The sequence below is a fragment of the Sorghum bicolor genome, chromosome 10 (genome assembly GCF_000003195.3).
Source record: "Sorghum bicolor cultivar BTx623 chromosome 10, Sorghum_bicolor_NCBIv3, whole genome shotgun sequence".
Lineage (NCBI taxonomy): Eukaryota > Viridiplantae > Streptophyta > Magnoliopsida > Poales > Poaceae > Sorghum > Sorghum bicolor.
Window position 1 is genome coordinate 10,520,110 of NC_012879.2, and position 23,327 is coordinate 10,543,436.

General features: G+C 50.5%; 1 protein-coding gene across 1 annotated transcript; it reads right to left on the reverse strand.

Annotated features, from left to right (window-relative positions):
- LOC8065756 (3-ketoacyl-CoA synthase 6) lies at positions 20,289-22,515 on the reverse strand. The gene has a single exon (XM_021448873.1). The coding sequence runs from the start codon at positions 22,281-22,283 to the stop codon at positions 20,802-20,804; it is 1,482 nt and encodes a 493-aa protein (XP_021304548.1). The 5' UTR covers positions 22,284-22,515; the 3' UTR covers positions 20,289-20,801.

Consider the following 23,327-nt stretch of genomic DNA (forward strand, 5'->3'; position numbering starts at 1 on the left):
CACAAAAAAACTCTCTAGCCTCCTGATCTCTTTGCCGCCGTCTTCTCCACTCCACCCCGCAAGCATCCTTCTTCACTCGCATCCATGGCCGGCGACGATGCGTGCCCCCCTGCAATGTGAGTAGGTCCGCGCTGGAGGCGCGTGTGAAGAGCGGGCTCGTCCGGCCCATCACCGATGAGGGGTTGCCGGAGTGGATTGCTCCCCTGGTGAGTGACAGGGAGCCAAACCCGCCTTTGGGCTATGTGGTTTGCTTCCTATCGTTCCTGGACTGGGGGTTCGGAACTCCGGCCAGCCGTCTCATCCGGGCGATTCTGCATTACTATGGGGTGGATCTGCACAACCTCAACCCCAACTCGGTGATGCAGGCGGTCGTCTTTGCCACGGTGTGCGAGGGGTTCCTGGAGGTCCCTCCCCACTGGAACCTCTGGCTCCACCTCTTCAAGGCGGATATGTCCACACGCTACGAGGGAGGGGAGAAGATACCCCTGTGGGTCGGCGGTTGCACGCTACAGCTCCGCCAGACGCGGTCCCGCGAGTACATCTGGAGTGCCATGCCCACGTCGAACCGGGGGTGGCAGAGCGGGTGGTTCTACCTCCAGAACGACGGTGGATTGCTCTCGGGGTATACTAGGAAAATGGTAGTGGAGTGCCCTGCGAAGTGGGCGTGGGGCGCCCCTGTAGAGGAGCAGAAGAGGTTCGGTCCCCTCCTTGCGGGGCTCGAGAAGCTGTGTCAAGCTAGGGTCACCGCGACCACGGTGGTGACGGCGTTCCACAAGAGGAGCTTGCTCCCGCTGGCATAGCGGTGGGCGTTTATGTTCGAGATGACCCGGGAGGTCCCCTGGGTCGGGACGCGGATGCTGGAGGCGCCGTTGTCGGCGACAGAGATAGCCACCCGGGACTCGAGGACCACGCACCCGGATCTGAAGGATTCCGGGGTGGTGTCGATGCGCCCCGAGAAGGGCTACATTTCTCTGGTAAGATGCCGTTTTTATCTTTGATTTTGTGCTCGCTTCTTTTCCTCTGGAGCAGAAGAAGGCGAAGGAGGACAAGAAGGCGAAGAGCGCGAGGAAAGCGCAGCGCCGCGAGACCTCCGCCAAGAATCGCCGTGAGGCTGAGAAGGCAGGGCTCCCTCCGCCCGATTCTCTCGAGACTTCGGTCTCGGAGGTTGAGGGTGGGGGAGACACGCATTGGCTCGATGAGCTTGAGGAGGAGGACGACGTGATCCCCCCTGTCGGCAGGGGGATCGAGATCCCGGAGGGGTCGAAGGCCCGAGGGGGGTCAGAGGCTCCTGAGGGGTCCTAAGCACCTGGGGGCGAACAGATCACCCCCCATATCATTGTGGACGATGAAGAGGATGGCGCCCCTTGAGAGGGCTCTGTCCCCTCGGGTCCCCAGGAGGGCGAAAGGGCGCCGAGCGGCGGATCCGAAACACCCCCATAGCCGGTGGTGCGAGAGGGTTCGACCGAGCCCCGCCCAGCGTCCGGGGCGGATGCAGGAGGCTCGGCTGAGGCGTCGTGTGCTGAAACCACCGTCGAAGCCCCCACGCCAACCGCTAGGGAAACGGGGGTCCTAGGCGCTTCGGGAGGCGCTAAGGGAGCTCCGAGCTCTCACAACGGTACTGCCCCCTGAGCAAGGTACGTTTTGGCTTCTTGACCTTTCTTTTGATTTTTTGTTTTTCTCTTTCTTCTAACTGGTGTTATCTCCTCATCAGCCGGAAGCACAAAGTGGCTTCAATGGGGCTCGCACCCCTGAAGGCCGTGAAGAGGGGGGCGCAGTCGACCCCTGGGTCGGTGAGGCCCAATTCGCCGCCCCCCTGAGCCGCGAAGAGGGCCAGCTCCGCCACGAAGAAGGGGGGCAGGAGATGGGGGGAAGACACCAGAGCCCCCAGCGAAGGAGGTGGGGACGTCGAGGCCCCAAGAGCCAGAGGAGATGGTCCTGGCCCTCGGGGCTATTCCCCCTTCGGGGGACGCTAGCCAAGGGGGTCAGGGTCGACCTGAACAGGTCGAGGGGGGCCGAGTCGAGGAGGCACTCAGCGTGGTGCCTCCCGAGATGTCCCGTGGGAAGGGGCCGGCCCGACCCGAGGCCCAAGCAAGGGAGGGGGGAGGGAGCATGGCCTGGGGCCGGAATCCGATGATCTGGCCCAACCCTGACGACCCAGAGGAGAGGGCCAGGTTTGTGCTGGACAACCCGTCAGAGGCCTATCTCTGGCGGGGCCTTGAGGAGTGCGGGCACGCCAGCGTCGAGGCGCTCAACCGAGCGTCCGAGCTCGTGAGCCGCGACATGTTCAAGCTCACCCAGGTATGATCTCTGTCCCCCTTTTGGTAAAGTGTTTTGCGTCTTTGGGCTAGTTCTTCGCATAACACTTGAATTCGCAGGCGCTCGAAGCCGCTTCCTTGGAGAAGTCGACGTTCCTCCATGGGGAGTGGGACGCCTGGGCGGCTTGCGATGATGAGAAGGCTGCACAGGAGGTGGCCGAGGGGGAACTCGCGAAGGAATGCGAGGTCTCTGCCGAGCTTCGGTAGAAATGCTCGGCCCTCGCGACTGAGGCTCGGGAAGCCCGGGAGAGTGTTGCTCCCTTAGAAAAAGGGTTAGCGACCTCACCCTAGAATCCCAAGAGCAGAGGACCGCCGCCGAGAGGTATAGGGGCGAGGTCACTCGGTTGGAAGCTTTGCTCGCCGAGAAAGACCTCGTCCTTAACCAGGCTCCGGCTGACTTTTCTGCTGCTCAGGGCGAAGTGGTCCGTTGGCATCGGAGCTCGGCGGAGAATGAGAAGCGATCCGAGGGTAAGAACTGAGTGTTTCACTCTGGCTCTTTAGTATTTGGATTCGTTTTCTTGATTTTTGTGTTCTCGTTCTATTTTTAAATAGAGCTGGAGAAGAAGGTGGCTGAGGCAGCCTCTGCCGCCGACGCCCTACAAAAGTCCCTTGATGCCGAGGTTGCGGACTGGTCGGCTCTGGAGGCCGTGGTCGCCTCGGCATGCGAGGGGCTCGGGGTGTCGGCGGGCACATCGGGGTTGTCGCTGCGGAGCCGTCTTGAGGCTATGTACTCTCGGGCCAGGGAGAGGATGAGGGAGGCACTCCACACCGGGGTGAAGAAGGCCCTGGCAGTGGTGAGCTCTCACTATGTCGGCATCGATTTGTCGGCGGTTAGTGAGGGCTATATCCTCCCTGATGACGAGGCGGAGGCCTAGGAGGAGTTGCAGAAGCTTGGAGATGCCGCGGACGCCCTCGGAGATGCCTTAGCTAGTTTCTTCGATGCCGAAGTGGAGCTTCCCCCCCCCTCAGCGCGCAGGAACCTCGGCAATCAGGGCAATAGGGCCCTTATAGTTAGCTTTTTTCTTTTGTGAAATCAAAGGCCAGTGGGCCTTGTTTTCTGTATGAAACTTCGATGTTGAATATGAATGTTTATATGATTATTTCCTTTTAGATTTCCTTTATGTCTTTTGTTATTTCTTTTTCCCTGTACCGACCCGACCTCGTCAGCGCGGGGTCGGGTGAGCCTCTTAGGGTCTGCGTTAGTTAGAGCATCCCGAGCCTAAGTCCTTTTTTCTTCCTTAGTAAATGTTAGAAGTCCGGATCTGTCCCCCGATCCTAGGGGTGAGTGGAGGTCGTCCTTGCCCGTGGGCGCGGATCTTTCCTCGGGCTCACACCTTCTTAAGATTTAGGGGATGGATCTTCGGTTTCTTAAATTTTGTTAGGAAACGAAAGAAAGACCTTGGGTCGGGGTGCTTTGACTTGCGCAAAAAATAAAAAAGATTTGGAGTTGCCACAGGGGGTTCCCCCCGTGTAGCCCCCGAGGGAGGCTCGGACTCTGCAAGGCAGATCCGAGGCTTACTCTCTAAAAACAAACAACCATATAATTCGAACTTTTATTTATTCTTTTGTGGTAATGAACAAATAGATATCTTTACAAAATTCTAAGGGTAGAAGCGACGTAGCTGTTCTATGTTCCACGCGTTCTTGAAGACTTCTCCCGCTTCGTTGGCGAGCTTATAAGTGCCGGGTCGGAGGACTTCGGTGATGACGAAGGGTCCTTCCTAGGGGGGCATGAACTTATGACAACCCTTGTTGCTTTACCTGAGCCTTAGCACCAAGTCGCCGACTTGAAAGGCTCGGCCTCGGACTCGTCGCGCGTGGTATCGTCGGAGGGCCTGCTCGTACTTGGCGGAGTGTAGGAGGGCTACATCTCTGGCTTCGTCTAGCTGGTCCAGCGCATCTTCTTGGAACATTTTGTAGCTATTTTCGTCGTAGGCTTGTACCCTTGGAGACCCGTACTCTAGGTCTGTGGGAAGGACAGCTTCCGACCCGTATACCATGAAGAACGCGGTGAATCCTGTAGCACGGCTTCGGGAAGTCCCTAGACTCCAGATCACAGCCATTAGCTCTTTGAGCCACCTTTTTCCAAACTTGTCCAACCGATTGAAGATTCTGGGCTTTAGACCTTGGAGGATCATGCCATTGGCACATTCCACTTGACCATTGGTCTTTGGGTGAGCAATTGTTGCCCAGTCCACACGTATGTGGTATCTGTCGCAGAACTCCAGAAATTTCCGCCCGGTGAACTGCGTGCCGTTGTCAGTGATTATGGAGTTGGGCACCCCAAATCAGTGGATGATATCCGTGAAAAACAGCACCGCTTGTTCGGCCTTGATCCTTGTGATGGGTCGGACCTCAATCCACTTGGAGAACTTGTCGATTGCGACAAGCAAGTGGGTGAAGCCCTCGGGCGCCTTTTGTAGAGGTCCGACGAGGTCGAGGCCCCAAATAGCAAAAGGCCAGGTGATGGGGAATCTACAGAGCGTGCGTAGGGAGATGAATCTGCCGAGCATAGAACTGGCACCCCTCTGAAAGCCCTAGTTTGGTTTTGGATAATTGATGAAACCTTAGTACTAACCTCTATGCTAAGTGTGTGTAGACTTAATGAGGTTGGTACATGCCAAGTGATGGAGCAAGTGATGATCATGGTGATGTGGTGATGACTACAAGATGATCAAGTGCTCAACTTGGAAAAGAAGAAAGAGAAAAACAAAACCCTATGGAGATCAAGGCAAAGGTATTGCTTAGGGTTTTGGTTTTGGTGATCAAGACACCATAGAGGGTGTGATCACATTTAGGATAGATAGTCGTACTATAAAGAGGGGAATTCTTTGGCTAAGCGGTTATCAAGTGCCACTAGGTGTCATTGTTCATGTGCATGCATTTAGAACCTAGTGAGCTAACTTAACTCCTTCGAAGAAAATGTTTGTGAAAATGCTAACACACGTGCACTTGTTGGTACACACTTTGTGGTGTTGGCACACTTTGAGAAGGAGGTGGAGTTTGAAGGGTAGAGAGAGGATGGGTTCCTCTCTCCCTCCCGCTGAGCTTGCAAGGCGGGATTCGGCGCTTTTCGAGAAAATGAAGTGCATATTTTCTATTGCGCCGGTGGGAATTTTGGAGAAGTCGCGGGAGTGTTTCTCGCTGAGAAAACACTCACCGGACGCTGGCTTCTGGAGCACCGGACGCTGCGTCTGAGCGTCCGGTGCAGACAGTACCTGGCCCAGTTAGGGTAAGGCACCGGACGATAGGCACCGGACGCTGGCTTGAGCGTCCGGTGGTGCGCGTCCGGTGTGCGGGCGTTTTGCGACCCTCTCTGCGCATGGGTCCGGTGAGCTCCGGACGCTAAGGGTGCGTCCGGTGGCTTGCGTCCGGTGACCCTGCAGTTTGCGGAGCTCTCTGCGCATGAGTCCGGTGTGCACCGGACGCGTCCGGTGCTAACTTGCTCAGCGTCCGGTGCTCTACAGGTTACCGTTAGACTCTGACACGCGGCTGACGTTGGAGCACCGGACGCTGGTGTTGAGCGTCCGGTGCCCCTTTAAGAGCGTCCGGTGACTCCGTATTTTGCCCAGTGAAAGAGCCAATGGCTCTATTTGCTTGAGGGGCTTATAAATACGTGTTTGGCCGGCTTGGGGCTTACACTCTTGGCATTCTAACATACTTAACATCCTTGTGAGCCTAAGCAAACACCTCCCACTCATCTCCTTCATAGATTAAACATCTTTGTGAGATTGGGAGTGATTTCAAGTGTATTTGCTTGAGTGATTGCATCTAGTGGCACTTGGGGATCGTTCTAGCTGCGGTTTTCTTGTTACTCTTGGTGGTTGCCGCCACCTAGACGGCTTGGAGCAGCGGAGGAGGATTGGCACGAGTTGGTGATTGTTCGTGGCCATCTCCCGTGATTGTGAGGGGTCTTGTACCTTCCCGGCGGAGAGCCGAAAGGTAACTCTAGTGGATTGCTCGTGTCATTGAGCTACCTCACTTGTGGGTAGGTTCTTGTGGTGTCCTAGTGAGGACGAGGTTCGTGCTACACCTCTTAGCCACCGAACCACCAAGTGTTGGTCGACACAACGGAGACGTAGCGTGCCGGCAAGCACGTGAACCTCGGGAGAAAAATTGGTGTCTCAATTGTGTTTGATTGGCATTCTCCCGGTGCTTGATTGTTTATATTGGTGATTGGTTCATCCCCTACACGGCGGTATAAATATCTCATCCTATCCTTTACTTACCGCAAACTAGTGTATTTAGTTTAGTTGCATACTTTGCCTTGTGTAGCTTAGTCCTCTAGTGTAACTTGTAGAGACTTAGTTCTTGTGTGCATAGTGATCATAGCAACTAGAATTGTTGGGTAGGTGGCTTGCAAACACCCCTTTAGAGCTAGAGCAAAAAGCTTTGCTTTATTATTTACTAACTCCTTGCTCTAGTGAGTCTGTAGAATTTCTAAATAGGCTATTCACCCCCCCTCTAGCCATATTAGGACCTTTCACCCTCACAGGTCCGCACGATCTCCGTGGCATCGGCCACGGCGGTAGGCCACTAGAAGCCTTGCCGGAAGGCGTTTCCTACTAGCGTCCAAGGCACGGCGTGGTGGCCACAAGCCCCCGAGTATATGTCCTCTAGGAGCTTGATTCCCTCCTGACAGGGGATGCAGCGCATAAGAATGCCCGAGGGGCTGCACTTGTACATCTCTCCGTCGAGAAGGAGAAAAGTCTTGGCGCGCCGAGGCACGCGTCGTGCCTCAGCCTGGTCTAAGGGCAAAGTGTCGTTGACGAGGCGTTGCAGCAAGGGATAGCGCCAGTCCGGCGAGTCGTCTGGTGCAGGAGGCTCAGACTCGATGTCCATGGCCTCCGGCTCATGAGCCACGGAGACCTCGGGATCGAAGCCTGAGCCGCCTGGGGGTGGATTCGAGCTCCCGTCGTCTTTGTAGTCGATGGAAGGCTTATAGAGGTCGCTGACGAAAACATCTGGGGGATCGTGGCCCGCTCAGATGCCATTTTGGCAAGCGCATCGGCGGCCTCATTGTACTTTCTTAACACGTGGTTAAGCTTGAGGCCGTCGAACTTTTCCTCCAATCGTCGGACCGCCTTGCAATACGCGTCCATCTTCGGATCATGGTAGCTAGACTCTTTCATGACTTGGTCGATGATGAGTCTGGAGTCGCCTCGGACGTCGAGCCGCTTGATCCCAAGTTCGATCGCGATATGGAGACCGTTGACAAGGGCCTCATATTCCGCTGCATTGTTTGAGGCGGGGAAGTGGAGTCGGATTGCATATCGCATCCTTACCCCGAGGGGCGAGATGAAGACGAGGCCTGCGCCAGCCTCGGTTTTCATCAGGGACCCATCGAAGTACAAGGTCCAGCATTCGTGCTGAATCTGGGGCGGAGGGAGTTGGGTTCCCTTCCATTTAGCTACGAAATCCGCTAGGACTTGGGATTTTATAGCTTTCCGAGGCTCATAGGTGATCCCATCACCCATAAGCTCTATAGCCCACTTAGCAATTCTGTCATTAGCCTCTCGGTTCTGAATGAGCTCTCCCAGGGGAAAAGATGATACTACCGAGACTGGATGAGACTCAAAGTAATGGTGGAGTTTGCGTCGGGCTAAGACTACCGTGTAGAGTAGTTTTTGGATTTGGGGGTATCGGGTCTTTGTGTCGGATTGTACTTCACTGACGAAGTACACCGGTCTCTGGACCGGTAGGACGTGCCCTTCTTCATTCCTTTCGACCATGATAGCTACGCTAGCCACCTGATCGGTGGCTGCGACATAGAGGAGCAATGGTTCCCCCTCGGTGGGGGGGCACCAAGATGGGAGGGTTAGTGAGCAGAGCCTTGAGCTTGTCAAGAGCTTCCTGGGCCTCGGGGGTATAGGAGAAGTGCTCGAATTTTCTAAGTAACCTATACAGAGGTAGTCCTTCCTCCCTGAGACGGGAGATGAAATGACTAAGGGAAGCTAGGCACCCTATGACTCTCTGCACTCCCTTTAGGTTACGGATCGGGCCCATGTTTGCGATGGCCGAGACCTTTTCGGGGTTAGCCTTGATCCCTCGCTCAGACACAATGAACCCGAGGAGCATGCCTCGGGGGACCCCAAAAACGCATTTTTCAGGGTTTAGTCTGATCCCTTTATCCCTAAGGCATCAGAATGTTTCATCCAGGTTGGCCACAAGGGCGCTTGCCTTCCTAGATTTGACAACAATGTTGTCTACGTAAGCCTCTACCGTTTTGCCTATGAGGTCTCCGAAGACCTGGAGCATACTTCGCTGGTATGTAGCCCCTGCGTTCTTAAGGCCAAAAGGCATGGTCACATAGCAAAACATTCCGAAAGGGGTGATGAAAGAAGTCGCGAGCTGGTCGGACTCTTTCATCTTGATTTGGTGGTAACCGGAATAAGCATCAAGGAAAGATAAAGTCTCACAACCCGTAGTAGAGTCAACTATTTGATCAATATGAGGTAATGGAAAGGGGTTCTTAGGACATGCTTTATTCAAACTAGTCTAGTCTACACACATCCTCCACTTCCCATTTTTCTTTTTGACTAGTACAGGGTTAGCTAACCACTCAGGATGGAATACCTCATTGATGAATCTGGCCGCCAGCAACTTGTGGATCTCCTCCCCGATGGCCCGGCGCTTCTCCTCATCAAATCGGAGCAGGCGCTGCTTCACGGGCTCGGAGCCGGCTCGGATGTCCAAGGAGTGCTCGGTGACTTCCCTCGGTATGCCGGGCATGTCCGAGGGACTCCACGCGAATATGTCGGCGTTTACACAGAGAAAGTCGACGAGCACTGCTTCCTATTTTGGGTCGAGGCTCGAGCTGATCCTCAACGCCTTGCCTTCGGAGGCCTCGGGGTCGAGGAAGACGAGCTTGGTCTCCTCCGCTGGCTTGAAGCTCCCGACGTGACGCTTGGGGTCGGGGATGTCCTAGTCGCCATCGCCGAGGCTGGTGAGGATATACAGAGACTAGGCCAGAGCCTCGGCCTGCTCGATGCACTCGACATCGCACCGGTAGGCGTGCTGGCTCGTCGTGCTGACGGTGATGATGTCGTTCGGTCCCGGCATCTTCAGCTTAAGGTAGGTGTAGTTGGGGACAGCCATGAACTTAGCGTAGCATGGTCGTCCCAGGATCACGTGGTAGGTCCCTGGGAACCCAACCACGTCGAAAGTGAGGACCTCCCGTCTGAAGTTGTCGAGGGTCCCGAAGCAGACGGGCAGATCGATGTGCCCGAGGGGATGGGCGCGATGTCCCGGCACCACTCCGTGGAATGGCGATGCATCAATCCTCAGCCGAGACTTGTTGATCCCCATGAGGGCCAGAGTCTCGGTGTAAAGAATGTTGAGGCCGCTGCCTCCATCCATCAACACCTTGGTGAGACGAGTCTCGGCGATGATGGGGTCGACGATCAGCGGATAACTCCCGGGGTTGGGGATCCGATCCGGGTGATCCTGCCGATCGAACGTGATCGCGCTCTCGGACCACTTGAGGTACGAGGGCGCGGCTGTACTGACTGCGCAAACTTCTCGGAGTTCGCGCTTCCTTTGACTCGCGGTGAGGCGAGCCGCACATCCCCCAAAGATCAAGAGGCAGTTCTTGACCTTGGGGAAGCCTTCTCCCTAGGGGTCGTCATCCTTGGGGGGCTCTTCGGCGCCCTCCTTGACTATGATGTCGGTGTAGTACCGACGCAGGATAGTGCACTTCTCGAGGGTGTGCTTGGTTGGACCCCTGTGATAGGGGCATGGCTTCTTCAACATTTCGTCGAAGAGACCGGGGCCAGCAAGAGCCCGCTTGGGGTTCTTGCGATCTGCCGCAGCGACCAGGTTGTCGTCCGACTGACCATGCTTTCCCTTGTGACCCTTCTTCTTCTTCTTGGGGTCGCGGGAACCCGAGGCCTCGGTGGTCTCGGCTTTTTGTTTCCCCTTGGCCACGCCATTGGAGAAAATGGCACCAACTGCCTCTTCGCCTGAGGCAAAGTTGGTGGCGATGTCGAGCAACTGGCTAGTGCTCGTGGGGGTTTTGCGACCGAGCTCGTGTACCAGCTCCTTGCAGGTGGTACCGGCGATGAAGGCCCCAATGACGTCGGAGTCCGTGATGTTGGGGTGCTCGGTGCACTGTTTTGAGAATCGCCTGATGAAGTCTCGGAGGGACTCATCAGGCTTCTGCCGGCAGCTCCTGAGGTCCCAGGAGTTTCCAGGACGCACGTATGTGCCCTGGAAGTTCCCAACGATGATCTTGACTAGGTCGGCCCAGTCATGGATCATACGCTCAGGGAGGTGCTCGAGCCACGCTATGGCCGAATCAAGCAGGTGGAGTGGAAGGTTGCGGATGATGAGCAGGTCATCGTCCGCTCCGCCTAGCTGGCATGCTAGGCGGTAGTCCGCTAGCCAGAGCTCGGGGTTGGTTTCCCCTGAGTACTTGGTGAGGTTAGTGGGCTGTCAGAATCGGGCCAGGAACTTGGCCCTACGGATGGCCTCGTTGAAGACGCGGGGACCCGAAGGCTCCGGCGACGTGCTGCGGTCGTGGTCGGGGTCGTACCTCCCGCCTCGGCGTGGTCGGTAGCGCCGAGACTCGGGCTCGTCCCTGTCACGCCGTCTGGCCTCAAGGGTGGCCCGTGCGTCCACGTTGGTCCCGACGCGTTCATGAACAGATGGGGCCTTATTGCCTCCTTGCGGATTAGGGCGCGGCGGACCCTGCACTGTTGGTGCCTTGTTAGGAGGAGGTCGATTCCCTGGGCGTCTCGTACCATGGGATTGTGACGCAGAACTCTCTGTGTTTTGTACCACGGCCTGCTCCAAGAGGCCACGTAGCCCCTGGCGCACCCTTCTCGCCTCAGGGGTCGATGGCTCGGGCATCGCTCTGAGGAGGAGTGCGGCAGCCATCATGTTCTGGCTGGCCGTGCTGAAGACTGGGGGATTGTCTCCCCCTTCGTCCTCGATGATGCGGCGGTTGATGTCCCGGGCGCGGCGTCTAGCCTCGCCTCCGTCCCCGTGGGCAGACTGGTCTTGCACCAGAGTCTCGCGTAGTTGGCGGAGGTGTACACGCTCTTCTTCGAGCCTGGCCTCCAACTCGTGGAGCTGCTCGAGGTCAGGGCGTCGTCCTTCTGCGGGGACTGAAGCGGCCCCGCGTGCTCCAGGATGGATCCCGGGAGCCGTGTTGGGAGGTGGAGTGGCGTTCCTTCGTTCAGAGGGCCCCGCGCCCCCTTGAGCGTAAGGGGGCGCCCCTCCAACCTCGAGGTTGAAGCACTCTCGCGACGGATCATAGCTGTCGTCGTCGGAGTCAGAGTAGTCGAGGCAGTAGTTGCTAGCCTCAAGAAAGCGCATGAAAGTTTTCGGATCGCTAGAACCGGAAAAATCAGCGCCGGCCCATTTATCTTCCCCTAAGGTAGGGTCCTCAGGGTATGATGAGACGGGTGGCGTAGCAATAAGGTCCAGAGTAGACCTTAGGTGATGCCCCGGAAGGTCCGCTTACGCACTTAGTGAAGTGCTCGCGGAGGAGGAGTAGGTGGCGGCTGTGCTCCTGAGCCCAAAAGGGAGTTCAGAAGGCGTCGCTGCCTTTCCTCCATCCGTAGGTGGAGGATGACGAGAAGTCGAGGCCCCCTGGTCCCTCTTCTAAGGAGGGGGCGAGAGCCGTGCTTTGCCCTTTGACCGGGGTGGAATAGGAGGTCGCGAAGATCCCCTGTTGGTCCGTGGAGCGGAGCTTGATGCTCCACGAGCCCTTCCTCTAGCGCCTGGCGGGCCAGAGGAATGGGCGATCTGGTGAGGGATATGCGGGGGGAGGGCCGGACGGACCCTTGCCTCGGTGGTAGGGTCAGAGATCCTAGACCTCTGACGCCCCCGCCGGGCACCCCCTGCATGGTGTCCCGAGCGCCTCCCATGTTCTGGCTGCGGTGGGATCGGCTCGGGGCGAGGCTCGGTGTCACCACGTGGCGGGAGGACGACCATGTCATAGCCGGAGCCAAGCGACATGAACTCCAAACTCCCAAACATCATGATGGTACCGAGGCGAAGTGGGTGGAATCCGTCTGCCATCCGGGCTTTCCCCAGTAGGGAAAGGAGAATGCAACGCAAAAGGCCCCTACTTGGCGCGCCAACTGTCGGCGTCTAGACTCGTGGTCTAGACACAACGAGTGATGAATCTGCGTGTCTACCTAAACCCAGATGGTGATGCAAGTGGAACACAGAGAGTTTATATTGGTTCGGGCTAAGGATGCCCTACGTCCAGTGTGAGATCGGGGGTCTGTATTGCCTTGCACCCAAAGGTGCTTGTAGTAGGGGTGTACAAGCGGGTCGCGAGAGAGAGCTATGTCCCAGGTCTCGACTTTGTGTGGTGGACAGAGCGTGACTTGCTACTCTGTGCGTGAACTTGCTTGGAGCTGTGGTGTTGTGTGTGTTGATTGCCTGTCTTGGATGTGAGCCCTGGCTCCCCTTTTATAGTTTCAAGGGGACACAGGGTTTTTACATGTGTGACCGGTGATCTCCTTCTGTTGAATGGTGAAGCCACAGTCCCGACCCTATAGAGGCTTGCCCATCTCGTCCTTGAGGGATGGCTGACAGCATGGTTGCTCCTGTGGAGGGTTGCCGAGCCCTGTTGAGGTCGTGGGGGTCGGATCGGTGGCACTGTTGCATGTCCTGTAATAGTAGGAGAAGACAGCTAATAGTGACACTAGTTAATCTCTCCCATGCTCCTTTTACTGTGAGGCGGTACGCCACAGTGAAAGAGGTAAGGTTGCATAGTGAAAGATGTGCGGCTACAGTGCCCGGGGTGGTTGGAATAGTCGCCACCATGCCCTGCCATGGTACGGGGATCACAGCGTCCGTCATGTCGAGGGTACGACCGCCGTGTCTTGGAAGCCTGGCTCCGAGACGGGGGCTCGGGCGAGGCGGAACTTGCGCCCGAGGCCAAGGGGACAGGCGAGCCGGAACAAGCGCCCGAGTCCTGGTGATTACGGATGGTTTGCTTTATCTCCCTCTTTGCGATTTTTATTATTCTGATTTGGGTATCCCTTTTTATGGTATCCAACAATATATATATATATATATATATATATATATATATATATATATATATATATATTATATTTTCAATGAACAGTATATATATACAATATAAGTTATTCTGCAGCCACCTCTATTTACGATAATTTTATATACTAATTTACGATAATATCAATAGATATTTACAATAGTTGGGTTACTATAACACATGAAGATATTAACCATAACATTATAGTAAACCACTTAGTATAGAGTTACTATAATCTCGTAAATTAATATAGTAATTATCGTAACTCAAACTGGCTACAGAATAAGTTATTTTGTACCCAGCTACAGAGTAATAGTCATATATAGCTGGCTACAAAATAACATATTCGGTAGCCACTTTGAGTTACGATAATAACTATGTTAATTTATAAGATTATAGTAACTTCTTACTAAGTAGTTTGCTATAACGTTACGGTAAATATCTCCATGTGCTATAGTAACCCAACAATCGTAAATATGTATACATATTATCGTAAATTACTATATAAAATTATCGTAAATGAAAGTGCCTACAAAATAACTTATTTTGTAGCTAGCTACTGAATATACTCTCCATATATATATATATGTTAAGTATGTATGCATACATGGAGTATGTGGTTATACTTATTATATATACTCATTTTAGTAATATATTAAAAAATATGGATTCCTTCAAAAAAAATTTGCATGGTACGATCTAGAATATCTTTATATATATATATATATATATATATATATATATATATATATATATATATATATATATATATATATATATATATATATATATATATATATATATATATATATATATATATCGTTAAAAAGAGAGAGGGATGAAAAGGACACCTCTTAGAATAATATATCTAATTAAGCACGTTTAGATAAAAAAAAAATATTTAGATTTTGACAATGTAGTACTTTCGTTTTTATTTAATAAACATTGTCCAATCATAGAGCAACTAGACTTAAAATATTCGTCTCGCGATTTACAGATAAACTGTGCAATTAGTTTTTATTTTTATCTATATTTAATACTTCATGAATGTGCTCTAAGATTTGATGTGAAAGAGAATCTTAAAAAGTTTTTAGGTTTTGAGATGAACTAAACAAGACCCGTGGATGAGATTTACCGGTCTCTGTAAATCCTTCTCGGGCAGTGGCAGCCGGCCTGGCCACAGGCAAACGGCGCTGGTGGTTGGTTGCCACCGAGGAGTCGACAGTTTGCACACGGCTTGAGCGCAAAACTCTGAACAGCATCGCACGCGCACGGCAAAGCGGTAGCATCCACCTCCACCACCGTGCGTCCGTCCCAGCCTCCCTATCTATCCGCGTCCGTGCCGTTGCTGCGCTGGTGCATGGCTAGCGAGCTGGTGGGGCGTAGTAACTGCATGGCGTACTACTAGTTGTACGCACCTGGCCGTCCCTCGAGCTGCGCGTTCCACTTTCTCGCGAGTGCACACCACGCGACACGGCTGGCTTTGCCTTGACGCGACGACTTAGGCCTTGTTTAGGCCTTGTTTAGTTCCCAAAAATCATCTAAAATTTTTCAAGATTCTTCGTCACATCGAATCTTACGGCAGATGCATAAAACATTAGATATAGATGAAAATAAAAACTAGTTACACAGTTCAACTGTAAATCATGAGATGAATCTTTTAATCTGGACAATGTTTGTCAAATAAAAACGAAAATGCTACAGGACCCAAAAAAACAAGGCCTTAGTTGCTAAAAAATTTTACAAAATTTTTCATATATGGAGTATTAAATATAAACGAAAATAAAAACTAATTGTACAGTTTGGTCGGAATTGACGAGACGAATCTTTTAAGCCTAGTTAGTCTATAATTGGACAATATTTGTCACATACAAATAAAAAAGTTACTGTAGCAATTTTGTAAAATATTTCCAAAGTAAACAAGGCCTTACTGCCACCAACACGTTTCTGCGGTACTTCCTGTTCTGGTAAACAGGTTTTATACCCTGTGGCCTCCTGCTGGGCTACAGCTGTGCGAACTGTGTGGCCGCAGGTCCGGCCAGGCACCCTGGCATGGACGCGGCACGCGGGTCCTCTAGATCGCTGGTCCAGCCGTCTGCAGCTGCAGGGGAAATGGAGTAGAGTACCACTATACGGGCGTGGGCAAGACTTAACAACCTGATCCATGTTACTCGCTGGTTGTGCCACTGCTAGAATCTAGTACTGCTTTGTTTAGGATGTTCTAAAACAAGTTTAAGTCTTGTTTAGTTTTAAAATTTTTGGCAAAATAAACACTCCGTCTCGCTTATAGGAAAACTGTGTAATTAGTTATCTTTTTATTTATATTTAATGCTCCATATATATGCCGTGCAAAAAAAATTTTGGAATTAAACAAGGCCTTATTCACGAGTTAAATGCATGAGCTGCTTTTAAACTTGTCAAGAGATATCATATAGGTCCACTAACTTTAAAAACACATTTCTAGATACATAAACTTGGTAAATGGTGCACCACCTTGTTTGGTACAGTTCAGAAATGGACCTACAGTGCACCATTTTCACAAAAGAATATTTGAGGAGTTACGCGTATATATCTAGGACTAGAAGTGTGAATGGTACATATGTTGATTATCTAAATAATGATTCTGATATATTTTTTGAATATCGAAATATTTTCTCAAATATCGAATACAGATTTGATTTTTCTTTGGATCAAATGTGACAAATAAAATGGGCCGTATCCATCGGACAATGGATATTTTGCCGTCGGATAATCCAGATAACTAGGTTGGACATTCAGGCCTTGTTTAGTTCTAAAAAATTTGTCAAAATCGATACTGTAGCAGTTTCGTTTGTATTTGACAAATATTGTCCAATCATGGACTAAATAGGCTTAAAAGATTCATCTCACAAATTACAGACAAAATGTGTAATTAGTTATTATTTATATTTATATTTAATGTTTCATGCATGCGCCGCAAGATTTGATGTGATGGAGAATCTGAAGTTTTTTGCAAAATTTTTTGGGAAGGCCTCAATTGGGATAGTTCTATCGAATATCCATTAGTAGTGGATTTCAAGGTCATGATAAAAATTCAGCCAGAAAGGATAAGTATAGTTGGCTATCTTTTGTGTGCTTAACAAAAATATGAATTATGAACCAAGTTCAAATTCAAATTTATGAAAATATTTTAATGAACTTAAAGTAGATTCATAAAATACAAATGGTCCGTTAATACAATTATTCTTTTGCAAAAGAAATTTGAGAATAGTTTGATCCATTTGACAACAAAATTAAAATATATGCTCTTAATATTAGAGAATCTATAGTTTACTATATTTTCTTAAAGCATTTTGAAGAACTGAAAAATATGTTATGTCAAAATTCTAGACAATCATGCTAAAGATTGTCTAGTTCATGTCAAAATTCTGTTGGAGGCGCATAGGAATCGTACAGACCATAGTTATTGGTGGCCAACCTCCAAGTGTATGTCAAGTATTTACAAGCATTTTATTGGCGGCTGAATCCCAAGAAAATTCAATAACCTCCAAAAAATATTAGAATAACATCAAAGAAAATAGTTAATTTTCTTGGCGGTTAAGACTAATACTCAAGGCAATAGTTATTTTTCTTAATTGTTTACAATTACATTCAAGAAAATGAGTAATTTTCTTCGAGGTGCTTACAACCCGACAAGGAAACACCCATATTCCTTAGTGGCTTAATTCAGCCCTCAAGGAATACTCTCTCCATATTAAAAAACAAGTCATTTTAGATAAGGTTTAGGTAAAAAAATTAGGAATATAAATCATGAATATTTTTTAAGTTGTTGAGTTAAAACATATGAAAACCATATGAATAGATTTGTCTTGAAAAATACTTTCATAAAAATATACATATACCACTTTTTGATAAATATATTTACAAAAATAAGAAGTCAATGTTATGCTTTGAAAATAGTGTCGTTGTCTAAAATGACTTTATTTTTTAGTATAGATAGAGTATATGTTTCCTTGGAGGTTGATAAGCACCACCAAGAAAAATACATTTTTCTTGGCGGTTGTTGTATGCCCGTCTTAAAAAAAATCTTTTAGTACTCAAGGTAAATCAGGATTGTGTAGCCAGATAGGGGTGTCTAAAGGCCCATCTAGCATCGCATTATGCACTTTGGTCTTGTTTGGTTCGATTCACACATGGTGCTAAGGCTTATGTGTCACACCTAAAACTCTGATGTATACATGAAAACAAATATGACCTTATCTCGTACTAAACCAATAGCAAAGACAGTCAGACACAATCATCTGCATGAGCTCCGCCCAGCTTCTTAAGGCGTGCATAGTTGGGCATCATCCTGGCTAAGGCTTGCTCTACAACCAATCACGCCCATAGCTGTTACCTTTATTCGAAGAGATATTTGTAACCGATATTATCTTGGTCCATTGTACCCCTTATTTTGGATACTTGTTCATATTTGTAACCGAAGCAAATCCGCATCCACATATTCATATTCAATATTATTCGTATGCGGCTCATCCTACCAAGACAAATGTGGTGTGAGCAACATCTTGGGTATCCGATCTGGTGGCCTGTTTAGATTTGAATTTTTTTTGGCTTAAAGAGAAAAAATTTTGTAGAATTGGAGCCTGGGAACTAAACGGGGCCAAAAAATTTTGGGCTGCAAATGTGCACGCACTCCCATGCAAGCCCACCAATGACAACAGCAAATGCATGCAGCCCAAGTTGTGTCAGAAAAAAATTTACCAAACTAAACACCTAAAATTTTTCGCGTGTTCTAACCACAAAAATTTTTATCACTTTGGCCAAAAAATTTTAAATCTAAACATGGTGGAACAAAGTGTTTCTTTTTTTTGGCAAAGGATTAAAGAAACGACCTTAGAGTAGTGTCCTGTACAGGTCAGCTGTTTATCCGTGACAGACGAAAAGTTCAATTGTACGGCTAGGACAGTGAATTCATTGAAAAGAACCGTCCGTAGAGCTGCCTGTTTTTATCAGCAGCAGTAATGGCAAGTGGTAGCGCCTAGGACAGCCAGCCAAGATCGCAACAGGACGGGGACATGCATACGTACATGCGCCGGGCCATCACCGCGAAACCAATCGTGCTAGATTCAGATCCTCCGGCGGTCCGGCCCGCTGGCAGTGGCAAATGGCAAGCCGCTACCAACTCCAGCCACGCCGGAAGCACCGTACCAATAGAGAGAATTCCCTCGTTACCACTAAAATCTATACCAATTACTTCATTGCCATAAAAAATTATGAATTTCGGTCACATCCATCAATTCAAAAAAATTTTATCTCCTCATTGCCATTACCGTCATATGATCAAGCTTTATTTCATTGATTGCCATCCACATAGATAATTTGTTTTCTTCAATACCATCGAGAGAACAGAATACCGTTACAAGGTGTTGGTAACAGAAGACTAACTCCATAAACACTTTTGATAGCTCACTTTGACCATTTTCTATAGTCTAGGCTTGATAGTTGCTTAATCCATTTATTTTACCGAATTAATTAAATTCAGGTTTCATCTAGCTTAACTATTAAACTTAGTTGTGATTATTAAAACTCTCACATTTGTAGAATAATTAATAAGCTGGCCAATATTGCTAATTACTCTAATTAGAAATTAATGATCAGAATATACTTTAGACATACTGACCTGTTTAATAGGCAAATTAAATGAAGTTAGTTATATATTGTTTATTGCTGATATTGGATTAATATTTGACAAATGAGAAATGTGAACTGCAACATTGTACGAATACTAAAATATACAATTGCTTTCGCTTATTTGGCGGCCAAAACTTTGACTAGCATATATATTAATAATCAATATAAGGAGAAAAGAAAGCTACCAGTGAGAATTTATATTATAATCAACAATCTTTATGTAAATCTACACTCGGTTGATCATTTTTTATTGCTCGGATTACTACTGTATTTTGTTAGCTGGCGGTTACTGCCTACTACTACAGATTTTTAAGAGATAAAAAACAGAAAATGTGTATGTAGAGATATAAGGAATTTATACTTGAATTTAACTAATTTGGCAACAAATTACGTATGAGGATGGCAACCAAGGAAATAAAGCTTGATCATACAATGGTAATGGCAGTGAGGGGATCAAAACTTTTAAATGAATGGCACTGAGGAAAATCCATAATTTTTCTTTTATGGTAGTTTAAAAATTGGTATAGATTTTAGTGGCAACGAGGGAGTTCTCTCGTACCAACACCGCACATGCACACCCATGCGCATTCTAGGTGCGACACCCGGGCTCAATAATAGCAGCCGGCAGCCCACAGCGCGATGGAGTGCGACCTGAGCAAATGGCAAGACCGGGCAAAGATTCCGCGGGCATTCATGGCGCCCGTCGCGGCCCTGTTTAGTTCCGAAAAGTAAAAAGTTTTGGCTACAGTAGCACTTTCGTTTGTTTGTGACAAATATTATTCAATCATGGACTAACTAGGATCAGAAGATTCGTCTCGTGATTTACAACTAAACTGTGTAATTAGTTTTTGTTTTCATCTATATTTAATGTTTCATGCACGTGCCACAGGATTCGATGTGACGGGAAATCTTGAAAATTTTTTAGTTTTTAGAGTGAAGTAAACAAGGCCTAACCTCGGGGCCTCGCCATGCCCATGCCTGCCTCGTCACATTTAGTAACGGGTAGGCGTGTTGCAGTATAGTACTCCTATGCGTGTGCCAGTAACGGGTATGGAGCATAGTACTGGCAGGGTCGCGATAAATGGACTCTCGACCGAACAGAAGAAGCAGCGCACGGCCGGCACGGCAAGAATTGAACACGGACGCCGCTGATAAGGCTGGCTGGCGCAGAGGGCGCACGCGGCCAGTGCAGCAGCGAGGCAAGTGCAATGCTGCTGCTGCAGCAGCAGCATTCAGAAGTCCACAACACGGGGCGTGCCCATCCGTCTTTGCCAGTGGCTTGCTGTAGTAACTTCACTTCATCATAAATTATTATTCATTCAGGTAGAGTACAATGGTATAGTAATGTAATCGATCCAACGCGCAGTACATTTTGCCCTGTTTCTAAATGGATGGACACCAAGTAAATTATTAGTGGTGAAAACAAATTTGGTAAAGGAAAAAAAAGGTAAGAAAGAAACAAAAAGAAAGAAGAGAAGGGTACACGATCGACGATCTAGAGGACCACGAGTAGTATACGTGTGTAAATGGCCCGGATTTAACCCGGCGTACCCTCCCACAACCACCTGTCCGGGCTGGAGCGCACCGCACACATGCACGCGTCAGGCTCCGCATTCAACGCGTCCCGGCCTGGCAGTCAAAACACATTGTCACGTCGTCGCCCCTCCTCCTTCCTCCGAGACGAGACGCGAGAGAAAAACGAACGAACGAACGGGACGTGACAGTTCGCGCGCGGTTTCATAATTACCGTAGCCTACGTATACGTACACAACGATCTCGGATCGATACCAGACAGATTAGTGCTTGAGCACCTCTGGGATGTGGACGGGGTAGCGGCTGATGCTCTCCGCCCAGGGTCCCTCGGCGGTGCGCGCGGGCGCGATGCACTCCCACGCCGCGCTGTTGCACTTGAACCCGGACCCAAACCCAATCATCCACACGCGGTCTCCCCGTCGCATCCGTCCTTTTGCCTCGATGTACGCCAGCTCGTACCACACCGAGCTGCTGGACGTGTTGCCGAACCGGTGCAGCGCCATCCGCGACGCCTCCACGTCCTCGTCCGACAGCCCCAGGCTCCGCTGCAGCTCGTCGATGACGGCGCGCCCGCCCGCGTGGATGCAGAAGTGCTCGAACGCCGTGCGGAAGTCCGGCAGGTACGGCTTCACGCGCCGGTTCAGCACGCGCCGCGCGATGAAGGACAGCGCGAACAGGAGCTGCTCCGACGCCGGCAGCACCAGGGGCCCGATGGCCGTGATGTTGGCCTTGAGCGCGTCCCCCGCGATGGTCATCAGGTCCTTTGACAGGTTGATCCCGCGGTGGCCCTCGCCGTCCTCCTCCTGGAACACGCACCGGTACGCGCTGTCCTGCGCGCCCGTCAGCGTGCGCACCACGCGGGCGAGGCGGAACCTGGCCCTGCCGCGGGACGTCGACAGCAGCACGGCGGCGCCGCCCATGCGGAAGAGGCAGTTGGGCAGCAGCATGGCGCGCTCCTTGCCCACGTAGTAGTTGGGGGTGATGGTCTCCGTCGACACCACCAGCGCGTGCGCGCCCTTCGGAGCCACCTGGAGGAAGTTCTTGGCGAGACCCACGGAGACGAGCCCCGCGCTGCAGCCCATCCCGGAGAGGTGCACGTTGCGGATGTCCGGCCGCATCCCGTACCTGTGGATGATCATGTCCGTGAACGACGGGATGGGCGCGAACAGGCTGCAGTTCACCACCAGGATGTCGATGGCGGCCGGGCTGATGCCCGTCTTGGCGAGGAGGTCGTCGATGGCCGAGAAGATGACCAGCTCCACCTCCGCGCGCGAGGCCTCCATGTTCCGGTACGGCGGGATGTAGTGGTGCGCGGGGGGGAGGCAGGTCTCCTCGCCGAGGCCGGAGCGCTCCAGGAGCCGCGTCATGAACCGGACGCTGCGCTCGTCGATGGAGGCGCCCTCCACGAAGGTCACCAGCTTGGCGTGCTCCAGGAAGGTGGCGAAGGGGACGCGGCAGTTGGGCCGAGTGCGGAAGCAGGCGTAGTCCACCAGGTACACGGACCGGGGACGGAGCATCACGTACAGCGTCGCGGCGGCGGCCGCGACGAACACGGCGAGGAACGCGTGCACCGCGCGGACCGCCTGCACCCGGGCGAGGAGCTCGTCGGGACCGACGCGCGCCGCGTTGACGACGGCCGCCACGGCCAGCGGCGCAGCGAGCACGGCGACGAAGTTGTTCACCACGTGCTGGTACAGCGGCTTGAGCTGCTTCAGCTGCGGATGAGCCGCCGACGAGCCCGCCATGCTGTTCGCGCGGTCTACCAGCGCCGCTGGCGCGTGCGAGACGAGTGGCAGCACTGTGGAGTGTGCGTGTGCCGTGAGAGTGAAAAAGCTCACCAGGCACTCCAAAAGCCTAAGCGAGTGTGGATCTATCTTGGGAGCGGGAGGGAATGGGGAGGATTTAAAGCCGGTGGGATCAAGCCGATCGAGCAAGGGAATTATCGACGCATGTTGGTGGGCCACGGGGGTCTTTACTCGACCAGGCTAGCGACCTGCTCCATCGGCATGGTTCACCGATAAATCTGATGAAATCATCACGCCGCTAATTAAAGCACTTGCTTGTACGCACTGTTGGCCTCGCATCTCATCAGCAGCAAAGCCATACGCCAACTTTAGAAATTGTCCTACGCAATTGGAAGGTACAATGTACTACAAATGTTAACCTTTTTTAGAGTCCGTTTGCATCCGTTAGCACTAAAAATTAACAGCTATAGGGGTCAAGCCCCTCTAAAAGATATAACAGCTCAAATTAGCATAGTGGATCTAAATATATCTGCTAATAAACCTGCTAATTATTAATTAGCTAGAGGGTCGTCATCTCCAATAGTTTGGTAAAACTCACTTGCCAAATCTTGTGATTTGGCAAGTTGCTAAAGCATATGGCAAGTGACATTTTCTTCTGTCCCCAACAGTTTGCCAATTGAGCTTGATAAATTTAAAAAGAAGACCCACAACCAACAACCAAATCAACTAATCTGCTGGATAGCAAGTTAACAAATATAGGCGCGCGGTGCTGCTGGATAGCAAGTTGCCAAAAGATGGCAACCCATTTACCAAACTGTTGGAGTGACTATTTTTTAGTTTTGCCAAATAAACAAGAAATAGCAAGTTCATTTAGGAACCTGTTGGAGATGCTCACAGGTTTAATTGAAGTTACTAATAAATGCTAATAGTTCTAATATACCAATTCAACTATCTATTAACCAAAATCTGCTAGCTAAAAATTAACAACTATTAGCAAGCTATTTTTAGTAATGCTGAATCCAAACGGGCCTTTAGTTTTGCGGC

What these genes read in the sequence shown, in the direction of transcription:
- LOC8065756 (XM_021448873.1), bottom strand. Translation starts at nt 22,283, where the DNA reads ATGGCGGGCTCGTCGGCGGCTCATCCGCAGCTGAAGCAGCTCAAGCCG.